The 12,642-nt window shown below is 41.6% G+C and overlaps 1 protein-coding gene across 3 annotated transcripts in view; it reads left to right on the forward strand.

Moving 5' to 3' along the window:
- mical2b (microtubule associated monooxygenase, calponin and LIM domain containing 2b) overlaps positions 1 to 12,642 on the forward strand; it is a 50,747-nt gene that overhangs the window by 27,481 nt on the left and 10,624 nt on the right. For 2 of the 3 annotated variants that reach the window (XM_077516363.1, XM_077516364.1), the window contains exons 11-19: positions 2,247 to 2,331; positions 2,592 to 2,739; positions 3,956 to 4,155; positions 4,759 to 4,838; positions 5,165 to 5,233; positions 5,354 to 5,479; positions 8,701 to 8,887; positions 8,987 to 9,051; positions 10,794 to 10,875. In XM_077516363.1, coding sequence (XP_077372489.1) covers positions 2,247 to 2,331; positions 2,592 to 2,739; positions 3,956 to 4,155; positions 4,759 to 4,838; positions 5,165 to 5,233; positions 5,354 to 5,479; positions 8,701 to 8,887; positions 8,987 to 9,051; positions 10,794 to 10,875 — 1,042 coding nt within the window. Of the gene's footprint in view, positions 1 to 2,246; positions 2,332 to 2,591; positions 2,740 to 3,955; positions 4,156 to 4,758; positions 4,839 to 5,164; positions 5,234 to 5,353; positions 5,480 to 5,911; positions 6,104 to 6,233; positions 6,498 to 6,654; positions 6,790 to 6,869; positions 7,293 to 7,438; positions 7,541 to 7,671; positions 7,765 to 8,700; positions 8,888 to 8,986; positions 9,052 to 10,793; positions 10,876 to 12,642 lie in introns of all 3 variants that reach the window. The other variant, XM_077516365.1, reaches the window with a different exon arrangement.

Here is a 12,642-nt window from a genome sequence, read left to right on the forward strand (position 1 = left end):
AGATGAGGTACCAGATAAAGTATGACTCAAAAGACACATATTATAATTACAAATATTGGAAGAAGTTTTCCCGCACCCTGATGTTGGGACACCAGGGCTCAGCTCTGGAGGTAGGCCTGGAAGTAGGGCACGAAGGCGAGCGCCTGGTGGCCGGACCTGGCATAGCTCGACAGGGTAACGTCTCTTCCCCCTTCTCATGTGAGAGGGGCCATACGGGGTCGGCTGCAATGTAAGCTGTGAGGTAGGGAATTTGACAGTTCGATCACCGAACAGGTCTTGCTCTGGGCACGTGTAATGTCATCTTGCTTGCAGGGAGAAGCCCAAGATGGTGTTTGAAGTCGAAAAGTTTGAACTAGATATAGTTGGACTTGCCTCGACATATAGCTTGGGTTCAGGTATTAGTCCTTTTTGAGGGGTCTGGAGCAGACACTCGGGTGAATAGAATAGGGCGGAGCTGTCAACCAATCACCACCTGTTGGTGTCTTTGGTCCGATGGTAGGGAATTTGACAGTTCGATCACCGAACAGGTCTTGCTCTGGGCACGTGTAATGTCATCTTGCTTGCAGGGAGAAGCCCGAGATGGTGTTTGAAGTCGAAAAGTTTGAACTAGATATAGTTGGACTTGCCTCGACATATAGCTTGGGTTCAGGTATTAGTCCTTTTTGAGGGGTCTGGAGCAGACACTCGGGTGAATAGAATAGGGCGGAGCTGTCAACCAATCACCACCTGTTGGTGTCTTTGGTCCGATGGTGGGGCAAGATGGCATTCCAACCAGGCAGACCCAAATGTATTGTGAGGCTCTGCTCTATTCTGGATACCTTGCAGAGTCCCTTGTCAGGAGATTCAATTCCCATCTCCGTAGAACTCTGGCCATGTCTTGCAGGTGGTGGGGATCATTGAGTCCACAGTGGTGGATGAGAGTTCTGAATGGCTATGGATGTTGAGGGGCTCTCCTATTGACACGCCTCTACAAATCTCATGGACATCGGTGACAGTGCCTTTGGATCTTAGAAGAGAGACGGCAATGTGTGTTCCAACCACAAGAGGATTCTACTACTCAGCCTCTCTGGTAAGGTCTCTTCACGGGTGCTGGAGAGGAGGGTGGTCCATCAAGAAGCCAAATCTCAGATTTAGTCACACTTCATCATGGCTGCGTATCAGTGGAGTACCTGTTCACCCTCTGCACTGTCAGCAGGGTCCTCGAAGGTGTGTGGGAGTTTGCCCAACCAGTCTACATGTGTTTTGTGGACTTGGAAAAGGTATTTGTCCTTTTCCCTCAGGGGTACGGGGTACCAAACCCCCTGATGGGGGCTTTTTGATCCCTGTATGACTGGTGGCATCACTGTTGCATCTCTGGGTATTTGCAGATAATGTGGTACTGTTGTCTTTATCTTGTCACGATCTCCAATGATTACTGGAGTGGATTACAGCAGAGTGTGCAGCAGTTGGGATGAAAATCAGTACTTCCAAATCTAAGACTATACTTCTCAGTGCAATGCTGCAGACTCTATCAGTCTGGGAAGTATAGCCACTGTTCCTCTGCATTGAGGTGGTGGCTCGGGCATCTGGTTAGGATGTCTGCTGGACGCCTTCTCGTTAAGTTGTTCCGGGCATGTCCCACTGGGCGATACTCCAGGTCCGACGCAGGACATGCTGGAGAGACAATGACCCCATGCTTGGTTGATGGATGGATAGATAGATTTGAAGATTTAGTTTGGTTTATTTGGGAATGGTGCATTCCAGACAAAACATTTACATTTACATATAATATTTTATACATTCCAAAGAAAGCCCAAAAGTAGTAGACTGAAGCAGAAGCTCATCAATGCCTACCTCACCATACTCTATAACAGACAAGATTATCAACATGCAATGAAAATAATTCTAAAAATAAGTTTCCATCATCACAGCAATGCAGTTATCAGCTGTTGTACCACATATTTCCATATCATAGAATACACATATATACACTATATACTCATACATATTGAATTGGAAAAACATTTCCGATCAGGGAAAACCCTGGATCTTTTATGTTTCCTTGCCATATTTATTAAAATTACGTATGTATAATTTTTGATTTGTATTAACAGTCATTTTTAAATAATAATCTTAAACCATTCCATAATTTAACACCACCACAGAGATAGTATACTGAGTGCTACGGATTGTTGAAGTATAAAAGTGCCAACTGTGTTGTGACATTACTTTACAAAAGGAGCATCTCATTATTTTCTACCCCCAAGGTGCGACACCTGTTAAATGATGGCAAACAGGACTCATCTCACCTTGAAGGTCCCATAGGTAGACTTGTCAATCGTTCCAGAGGAGGTGAGGCTCACAAGAATATTAATAGATATATTTCTTGCCATTTGTGTTTACATTTGTTTGCTGTTTTTCATCAACAGAAGGGGGAGGAAGCTATACTTCTCAGTTTTAGTAAAACTGAGAATTACAGATTTTTTCCCCAATGTTTCACAGTGTGTTGATGAAGTGCAAAATGCAAGTTTTGCCTCGCAAAATGCTCTGCAATACTGTTTATTTCGAGCCTTGATATAAGATCAGTAATGTGAATGATCTTTTTTGTACAGAATCTGAGGTGCGGCCCGACCGGCTCCTGACATGGTGTCAGAGACAGACTAATGGCTATAGAGGGGTCAATGTCACCAACCTGACATCTTCTTGGAGGAGTGGCCTTGCGCTTTGCGCCCTAATACATAGGCAGAGGCCCGAACTCATGTGAGAACGCACTCATTGTATTCTCACTGATATTTACACTCCCCTCAAAAATATTGCAACAGTGAGGTCTTTATTATTCCCTGGTACTTATGACATTGACAATAAAAGATGGATATAAGACAAAATTTTACATGTAGAATGGAGACACTGCTTTTTAAACAGAAAATAATGTGTTTTTTTTTTTTTTTAAATAACAACAAAAGCACCACATGCATTTTATGTGCGTAAAAGTACTGGAGCAGATTGACTTTAAAGGGACATATGGAATTTTAATTGCTTGTCTACAAATAGTTGAGTTGTGTTGTTGGTTTTTTTGTTTGTTTTTTGTTTGCTATTTAGGTTTAGTCTTTTTTGCACTGCATTCGTCCAGTGCAAGATAAAAAAAAAAGGGGGATAAAAAGAGAACAATAAGCTTCGTTTTTTTCGTTTTTTTAGTTTTCGTATTCGTTATAGTGGTTTTATTCAGGCAGTTGTCTAGTGCAAGATTTAAAAGTCACAGTATCTAAAGGGATACTGCCTCATTGAGCCAATTTCAACAGTAAGAAGCTAATATTTTGTCTATAATGTGATAACGTCATAATTTTTCATGAACAATTAATACCTTTAAACACTAATTTTGCCACTTGCCGTTGACTGAAGATGACAATAACCTGTACTCAGGACGGAGGAAATGACCAATCATGGCAAATCTTGCTGACCAAACCCAACAAACAGGAGAGTCGTGATTGGTCATTACCTATTTCCTCAGCACAGGTGATGTCATCTTCATTTGACAGCAAGTGGAGAAATGTGTTTTAAAGGTATTACTTGTACATGAAAAATAATGAAGTTATCAAATTAATTCTTGACAAATATTAACTTTTTACTGCTGGAAATGGCTCTGAGTCAAGTATCCCTTTAAAAAGTTGTTTGACTATATGTATATGTACAGTATTTATTGTATTGGATGGAGCATTTTTTAAATAGGAAAAAAAGACACAACAGCCAATGTCTTCTCCCAATGGCATCAAGCTCTTCTGCCTACACATATGCGTCTTCTAATCACAATTCCAACAGCAACTTCCGTCGTCATTAACATGGCAAAAAAGACAAGTTTTCCTGGTTTGGTTTTGTGTGTGTAAAAAAAAACAAAAAAACAATTAGTGGTAAATAATGTCAGGTCTGAATTATGTTTTATTTCCATTAACATGTCTCTGTGATTGTCTTTCTATCTCAGTGACTATGACTCCCTTCATGAGGATGAAGTGGCAGCAAACAATCAGTTGGCCTTTGATGTGGCTGAGCATCACCTTGGGATTCAGCCAGTGACGACTGGAGAGGAAATGGTTGTGGGGGCTGAACCAGACAAGCTGCTAATGGCATTATACCTGTCCAAATTTTACGAAGCTTTCAGGAGCTTGACTGGACATAGAAAAGGTCAGCGTAAAAATATTCAGCTTTCTTAACATTTTTTTTTTCAGGAAATACCAAAAATGCTTCATATATGTTTCCGTTGGAAATGCAATTTCTTTTATAATGTAGAGAAAGAGGTTTTTGTTAGGATTAGATAAACTCTCTGTAAATGTATTTTTTGGTGTAAACATTTGTTGATCAGTGAAGACAAATGGTAAAATTAGTGTTTGTTTTGCTTCACTTGAACTACTTCATACCACTGGAGCAGGTTTTTTCAGTGGCTAAAGTGAAAACATGACTGGTCTAGATTTGTCCAACCTCTCTGCTCATTTTCCTTAACAAGAACTAACATGTAGCATAGGAATTTATTTTGCATGAACTTTTTTTCTTTCTTTTAGCCTCGGGCTTGTTTTTTTTTTTTTTTTTTTTTTTTTTTTTTTTCTTCCCCATTGCTTAATTTGAGAGTTGTGATTTTAGGAGCGTGACTTGTTGACAACTGGAACAGCTTCCAAATCACATCATGGTGTTGTATTTGCAAATACGGAAAGAAAAAAAGATGCAGAACACAAAATATAAACATCTGACATGCATGAAGCAGCAGATGAAAATTTATGCTCTGCATTTCAGGAGCAAAAGAAAGAGACGAGAATAGTGAAAGACAATCAGCAAAAGGAAACCTATACCAGCCCAGGAAGAGGATACCTAAGGTTGTGTAACACTTTACTCAGTGACCCTACTGACTTTTCATTCATTTAATTCATTTATGGAAGTAATTTATGTACTGTATTTCTGTGGGGGTGAAAAGCTTGATACCACTTCCCACCTCATCAGCTCTTTGCCCTTTCATTAATCAGAAGACCATCATTGCTATTCTGGCATTGAAGGTTTGATTAGATTCTCTAAAGCCAGCACAATGAATGTGCATACAATACCTTTTCCATCTATGGATTATTGATGCCTGCAGGCTGGAAAGTGCAAAATGATTTTTAGGTTTCATTTTTGTTAGAATGGAATCTTGTGCTTGCTCTTGCAGGATGACAAAAAAATGGACTATGATTCGTTTAATAAGCGGCGACGTAAGGGTAACAGCTACCTCACAGAGGTAGGTAGATTTTCATCGTATTTAAAAGTTAAATAGTTATGCATTTCTATTTATCATCGATTCACAAGTATTCTTCACACTCTCTTGATTATGTTCCTTGGGTCCTGCAACCGGCGTCAGTTATCCTGTCACAGTGCGCCCACAGGAAGTGAGGATGGGAAACTACGGGAGAACAAGGTCCGATCCATGGCAACACAGCTGCTGGCCAAATTTGAGGAAAACTCGACAGAAACGATGCATGGCAAGGTCAGTTATGAATAAGTAGTAAATGCATCAACATTTGTGCCCGTTTATTAATGCTTATGTGCACAGCTGTTTGAAAAAGAAAATGTTGCAGCAACATGTGTAAACAGAGAATACATTCTTAACAGTACTCCATCCTTGGCCAAAACTGCTGTTATTATTGCAGCTTACTGAGCCAATTGCGAAACTCTTCATGTATGTCTGGATGTCTATATTATACTGCACTTTTATTAATTGCAGTACAGGGAAAGATTATTTGTGATAATAGTATGGTTATAACCTTAGAATGTTGAATTCAGCTGCATACAGTAAGTAAATACAACAGTATTGATGTTAGTACTACAGCATAAGAACTTATAAGATGAGTAACATGTTTCCAGACATTTAATTTCCCCTTTTTCCCCCACTTCCTTTTCCTATTACTTCTATAATCAGCGTGATGGTGACCTTCCCAGCCTATCCTTTTCTTCACCTCTTTCACCTTCATCCACCCTACCTTCTCTCTCCACTGAGGAGGAGGAGGAGGAGGAGGAGGAGGAGGAGGAGGGTGAAAATCCCCGCTTTGCGAAGCCCAAGGATGCTCCCCCTCCTCCTCCTTCTCTGCGCTCCCCACAGCCCAAATGGCAGGTATGCTCCACAAATTGTATCTCTTGCTGTTATTCATCATTCATTCGTTGTCAATTTGTTATTTTTATCACAAATGTAGTTATCACTCCATTTCCTGTGGCTCCCCGTATATTTGTTTCCATCTCCTCAGCCTTCCATCTACCTTCGTTTATTGGAAAATCCTGCTGCTGTGGCTGCACAAAACAGTCGTTTCATTTCCCCCGCATCTTCTTCCTCTATAAGCGGTAGACGCTCTCCTTCACCCGCACACTTCAATAGCCGATTGCGCTCACGAAGTCCTGAACGACACCGCACAGATTTCACCTCCCCTGTTGCTAAATCCAGCCATTATTCCTCTACTACTGTGTTGGACACTGAGCTCTCCTCACTACGGTCAGAGGACGAAATGCAACAGGTGAACATAGGGGTGTATTGAGATTTAATAAAAGGACAAACTTGCACTTTCTAATTAGATGCTACTAAAAGTTGTTGGCTTAGTAGTAGCAAATTTGAAATTTGAAATCTCCTTAAAAATTTTCTCAATTTCTGCTTGTTGTTGGTCCACTCTGCAGAATAAAGCTGAGAGGTTGTCCGCTCGACAGTTTGCACAAAAGACTATAAAGGAAAGAGCTGTCCTCCTTTCGTCCTTGTTTACTGGCTCCAACAAACCTACTCCCGCTCATTTTTCCTCCCTTCCTCAAGGACAGGTTCTGCTCATTAAGTTTGTAGATGTTAATTTCTTGTTGTCCTTTTTCTGCTTCATCTCGATCTTCTGACTCTTCTCTAGGTTGAACTATCTACCTCTATTCCTCCTGTTCTTCCATCTAATAGCACCAAAATCTACCCTGTGGTCCACCCTGTTCCTGACCCCACTGCCCAGGCTGGTTTCTTTAACCCGCTTCACCACAAGCACAACAATGAATCCCCCTTTCCCTCGACCCATGCTGACTCTGAAGGTTCACAGCAAACTTGTCATGTGGATTCCTTGTCTAGTGACAGCAACGTCCCCATTGAAATATCTGGTTCTAACGCAAGCCAGGATACTGCATCTTCTCTCCTTAAAATCAGCTTTGCTTCAGGTGCAGATTATGCACCGTCAAAGGAACATACAGGGATAGAATACAGGTCTCAGGACAGTCTTGAAACTCAACAAATCCACCAGACGTCTCATGAGGCATCAGAGACCCACAAAGGTGGTTTAGATGCTAAGGTAACGCATGTCTGCCAGTAGCCTGACATAACAGAATTCATGCCGTGGAGCAACTTTGTGCATGCTTAGATTTCAAACATAATTTACTACGGAACAGCACAGACATTTTTTTAATAGGTTGCTCTTCCCTTTGCTGTATGTCTTAGTGCAGTGGAAGTTATGGTCTTCAAGACCCTAAAGGAATCGTTCAAAAATCACTCATTCGCTCTGAGAGTTGTCCAACTGGAGCGCCAAGCTACAGTAAAGAGGTACCAGTTAATAAGCCATCCTAAATCCAGGTTTGGTAATGGAAAGGACCATCTATTGTCTTTTTGACTTTGTTTTATGAATGTTCTGCTTCCGTCTGTGGTCTTTGCATTTCTGTTGGTGTCAATATTAGCGTACAGTTGGAAAGGTGTCATCAACCATAGATGCTAAAGCCCAAATACTAGCCCTCCTCTATGAGACAGATCACAGGCCCAGTGCTGCTACGGTAAGATGTGTTGATATTGCAGGGAGAAATCTAACCGTCAAGATCATGGCCTTTTCTGCACTTTTGGAAAAGCTACTACATTTGTAGAACACAAAAGATATTAAGCATTTCTGTGTTGTGCATGCTATCACATATAACTATAAAATCAGTGCCTTGAAAAAACAGATCTCTCTGAAAGTCTTCTAACTGCATCACTGTATGTACGCTTAACATGGTTGATAGTGTCTTGGTTATGTACTTGGGCTTGAAACATTCGCAACACTCATTGAATGACATTTTGGTGTATCATGATACTCAATAGTGTTTAAAAAAAAAAAAAAGATAAAAACGGGAGACCAAAATGCACTGGCCTTGGGACGGGGCCTAATGACTCATTTGATCAACACTAGACATGCCAAACATGCCAGAGTTCCTCTTCCAGCGCTAGATTGAAGAAAATGATCAATTTTGTGTTTGCAGATGTATAGCACTGCACTGCTTCTTACTGAAAAATGAATCAAATATTTTGCTTACCTCATTTAGGAGCTTGAGAGGATCAAAAATATAAACAGCTCAGTAAGATGCAGTGTAAATTTGCACCACTGCAAACTACGACAATAATAAAAGGCAGCATAATGCACGGATATACTATTGTGCCAGGTTGGTGTATGTTGTAGAGTACATGGAATTAGAAATTTGAAGATTGCCTGCTGGGATCCTAGTCGGAGGTGTTCCTCTCCTTCCTTCCTTCCTTCCTTCCTTCCTTCCTTCCTTCCTTCCCCATCTTTCAACTCTTGGAAGATATTCTTGTTTTGATGAATTAAAGTCCACTAACAATGTGAACGTTTCTATTATTTATGTTAAATTTCTGTAATGTTCTCAGAGTTGGAATAAAAGAAAAGTCATGTCCGGACACTCACTCTAAACTTGTCCGTTCGCATCTTATCCTTTTCTCAGTGTGTGGGACGTAAGGGATTCCACTCTGGACTTGGGGGCAGTGACATCTGCTTCTTCTGCTCTAAGCGGGTATACGTAATGGAGAGACTGAGCGCTGAAGGCTACTTCTTCCACCGAGAGTGTTTCCGCTGTGATGTCTGTAACTGTACCCTCAGACTGGGCAGCCACACTTTCAACTCATATGAAGGTATGCTTGAGTTGAATCACTGTCAGTATGTACTATTTAATCCTGAAATTATTGCCTGTGTTCGGGAGTTAACATTTGTCAATGTTTGTATTCTTCCAGCAAAGTTCTACTGTAAAATGCATTATGCCCAATACCAATCGAGTACACACTTCAGGAAAAGAAAGGTAAATGCTACTGTAACATTAAACATTCACAATATTTTCAAGAAATTATACCATAAGGGCTCAATTGTTGTGCCCAGCGCAAGTCTAGCATATATGCATGAGTGGAGTTTTCTTTCTTGTGGCATTCTCACAGTGCGCACTTAAAAGTGGGTGTTACTTACCAGTTACCACCATTGTGGGCATGAACACAGCCATCTTGCTTCCTGGCCAATGGAAGTGGCTCCTCTCATTCAAAATTATTCAAATTATGAACAGGAGAGGTGCACAGGGTTCCCCAATTCCAGTCCTCGAGAGCCGCAGTCCTGCAGTCTTTCAATTTTTCCGCCTACCAACAGACCTGATTCATATAATGAGCTCATCAGTGTGCCTGATAACGATCCTTATCATTAGTATCAGGTGCGTTGATAGGCGAAAAAATGGAAAACCTGCAGGACTCCGGTCCACGAGGACCGGAATCGGGGAACCCTGGTCTACATGATAAAAGCAGAAAGTGACTCGCCTGAGTCCACGAAGGAGATTGGCACGCTTAAAGTACGTTTATGAACATATGATCGGAAGAGTCACCCTCTCCCGCGTTGTGTTCTCGAGAGCTCTTGCAATTGCATATTGTTTCTTTAGGAATGCTATGGAGGCTTCCTTTTGCCCGTTTCGCATTGCTCGGCAGAGAGCCAGCCGCCATTCTACATCACTATGCATTGAATGCGTTGCGACAAACAACAATGATGCACAAATAATGTTTCTACAAAATTTATTAAACTTCAAATGATTTTTGAACAAACGAATCTCAGTTATTTTTATAGACAGCAAATGAATCGTATGGAGTAAAGTTGTCATTACAGTCGGGGTTCTATTTTAAATGTTGAGCAAGCGTGCCATATTTGGGTGTTGTTAATGCAGAGGTGCAAGGATTTGACCCGACATCAGCGATATGTCAAATCTCTTGCATGTCATATGTGCTTTGTTCTTTAATACAGTATTCTGCGTCCTCCCTAATATCAGCCCTCAGCTAGGATAAATTGTAAATTAATGTGCATGTGTCACACAGCGCTCACCTTGCATTGCTACTTCTTTTCAGTTTTTCCAGTAGTTATGGTAGTAAAGTAAGTGCAAGGGTAAAACGGGCCAGGGGGAAGTGTGCCTTAGCCTCCCATTAGCAACTTGGTGAATGGGTGTGTGCTAAACAGGCAAGCGGTGAGACATTTACTATATTCAACATTAATTCAAGAAATGCTTTATCAAGTGAAGTCCAACACTAATGGAAAGTGCAAACACTTTTGCAAATTAAAAAAAAAAAAAAAAAAAAAGTTAGACAACAGTGGTTCCAGGGTGTCTTATAGGACAAAAAATATATGTCAACCCCCCTATGAGTTTTCCTCTTGAATGTGAGCCATCTTTTCACAACTGTGTACTTGTGTTTCTTCATGACCACCATACTCGCCAATCAAGGTTCATATGGCACATGCAAGATATTTTTTGTTGTATTCTGAGCCACAGATTTGTGTCAATTATTCAAATTGGCGTGAACAAGCTATATGAGCACAAATAAGTGACACCGTCTAGAGAAGAGGGACCATTTGAGCAACTCAGAGTTCTGAATACAACTAACATCGTTATTGCCTATTATATGCATGTTATTTTATTTTTTTTATTTATTTTTTGCAAAAATATTTTTTTCCCAAATCAACCAAATGGTGTTTCCTGAAAAATCTGAAAAAAAGTCTTGTGTAATTTGATTTGTGCAGGATGACCACAGCCGTGTCACAGCCATGGTGCTAGAGAAGGAGAGAAACCCAGTGACAGGCGACATCCAGACGCACCCTCCAGGTACCCTGGTTTCCTTGCTTAGGCAAGGCCTGAGTTGGCCGAGGCATGCCAGCCGGGCTGTGTGTGTGATTCCTGGACGTCTTTTGGGCAGTGTGTGTGAGTCTTTCGCAGCTGTGCGCGCCCATGTCAGAAGCTACTCGCATGACTTTATGTTCCTGTATGAGTTGCTGAGCATGGGCTGCTCGCTGCTCTGCGTAATGCACGAGGTGCTTGGACAGATCAGCCAGGAGCCTCATCTTGCTCGGCAGCAGCTCATCGGCCTCTAGCTCCCATACTGAGCTGAGGAAATGGTCAAGGGCTCTGTCTCACATAAGTGTGCTCTATTTCCTCCCCATACATGTGGAGTGGTCCAGTATTATTTTATTCTAAGTGCCCTATTGGATATATTTTTGAAGGCCAAGATGATTTTAATAGGCAGGGTACACATCACCTGCCTAGTTTGTTTTTCTGCTATTAAGTTTTATGCAGCTTGGAGCCTTTTTAAGCCTACTACTGTACGAAAAAGCACATTTATGCTGTATGGATGTTGGTGTGATGCAAATTTGCTCGTTCAAGGCTGCTTGAGCCTGCTTCCACTATAAACACAACTATGTGTGAATGATTACCTACTCCTGTAATCACAATTGAGCACAATGTGCAGCTGAGTAGAAATGTCTTAAAAAGTCTAGCTTTTGTTCATGCAGCATTCAATTGCAACTTGCAGAGGTGGGCATGCCATCATTATTGACATAATGGCTCTCAATGATGTAAAAGAATTACCGGAAATTTCAAATAAACAAGTAAATATACACTTAGCTTCCTTGCACACCATTCTCAAACCTTCTCTCTTCTGGTTCTGGCCGTGTTGCAGCGCTTGGCTGACTACAGACCATGATAATGTTTTACTCTTGTTGTAAATTCTTTGTTATTGCTATGTTTGTGCAAGCATTAATTAGTAACCATGTTTATTTTACATCAGCCATGTTGTTAGACATCTAAATGCTGTGCTATTTTACATCAGGCAGGCGATTGAATAGCTAAGGGGTCTTAAAAATGAAGAGTATTAAGTCAGTTGTAGTGCGTAGCAATATTCCTGGCAGTTCCGACCGTATGCACATACTGTATGTGGCGGAATAAACAATTCAAAGTGGAAAATATTTGTGTTAAGATATAATTTAGCATGACGGAAGCCCGGTTAGGCGGCACGGTAGTCGAGTGGTTAGCACGTCCGCTTCCCAGTTCTGAGGTCTCCGGTTCGAGTCCAGGCTCGGACCTTCCTGGGTGGAGTTTGCATGTTCTCCCCGTGCCTGCGTGGGTCTTCTCCGGGTACTCCGGTCTCCTCCCACATTCCAAATACATGCATGGCAGGTTAATTGGGCGCTCCGAATTGTCCCTAGGTGTGCGTGTGAGTGTGGATGGTTGTTCGTCTCTGTGTGCCCTGCGATTGGTTGGCAACCAGTCCAGGGTGTCCCCCGCCTACTGCCCAGAGCCAGCTGAGATAGGCGCCAGCAGCCCCCGCGACCCTTGTGAGGAATAAGCGGTCAAGAAAATGGATGGATGGAAGCCCGGTTAAAATAACGTTGACGGATTGACAATTACCGTTTGGTTTGGCTTGAAATATATTGACGATGTCGGAAGGATGTCCCGAATGTTAACGTTTGCCGAATGATGGACCCTCAGAATTCAGTGATGCGCCCACCTCTGGCAACTTGCAAGTAACCTGAAACATGCTCCTGAATCTAACATTCAGAATGTGTTGGATGCTTTTGAATGAATTATATAAATTGA

This window comes from Festucalex cinctus, chromosome 3 (assembly GCF_051991245.1).
Source record: "Festucalex cinctus isolate MCC-2025b chromosome 3, RoL_Fcin_1.0, whole genome shotgun sequence".
NCBI classification, from domain to species: domain Eukaryota; kingdom Metazoa; phylum Chordata; class Actinopteri; order Syngnathiformes; family Syngnathidae; genus Festucalex; species Festucalex cinctus.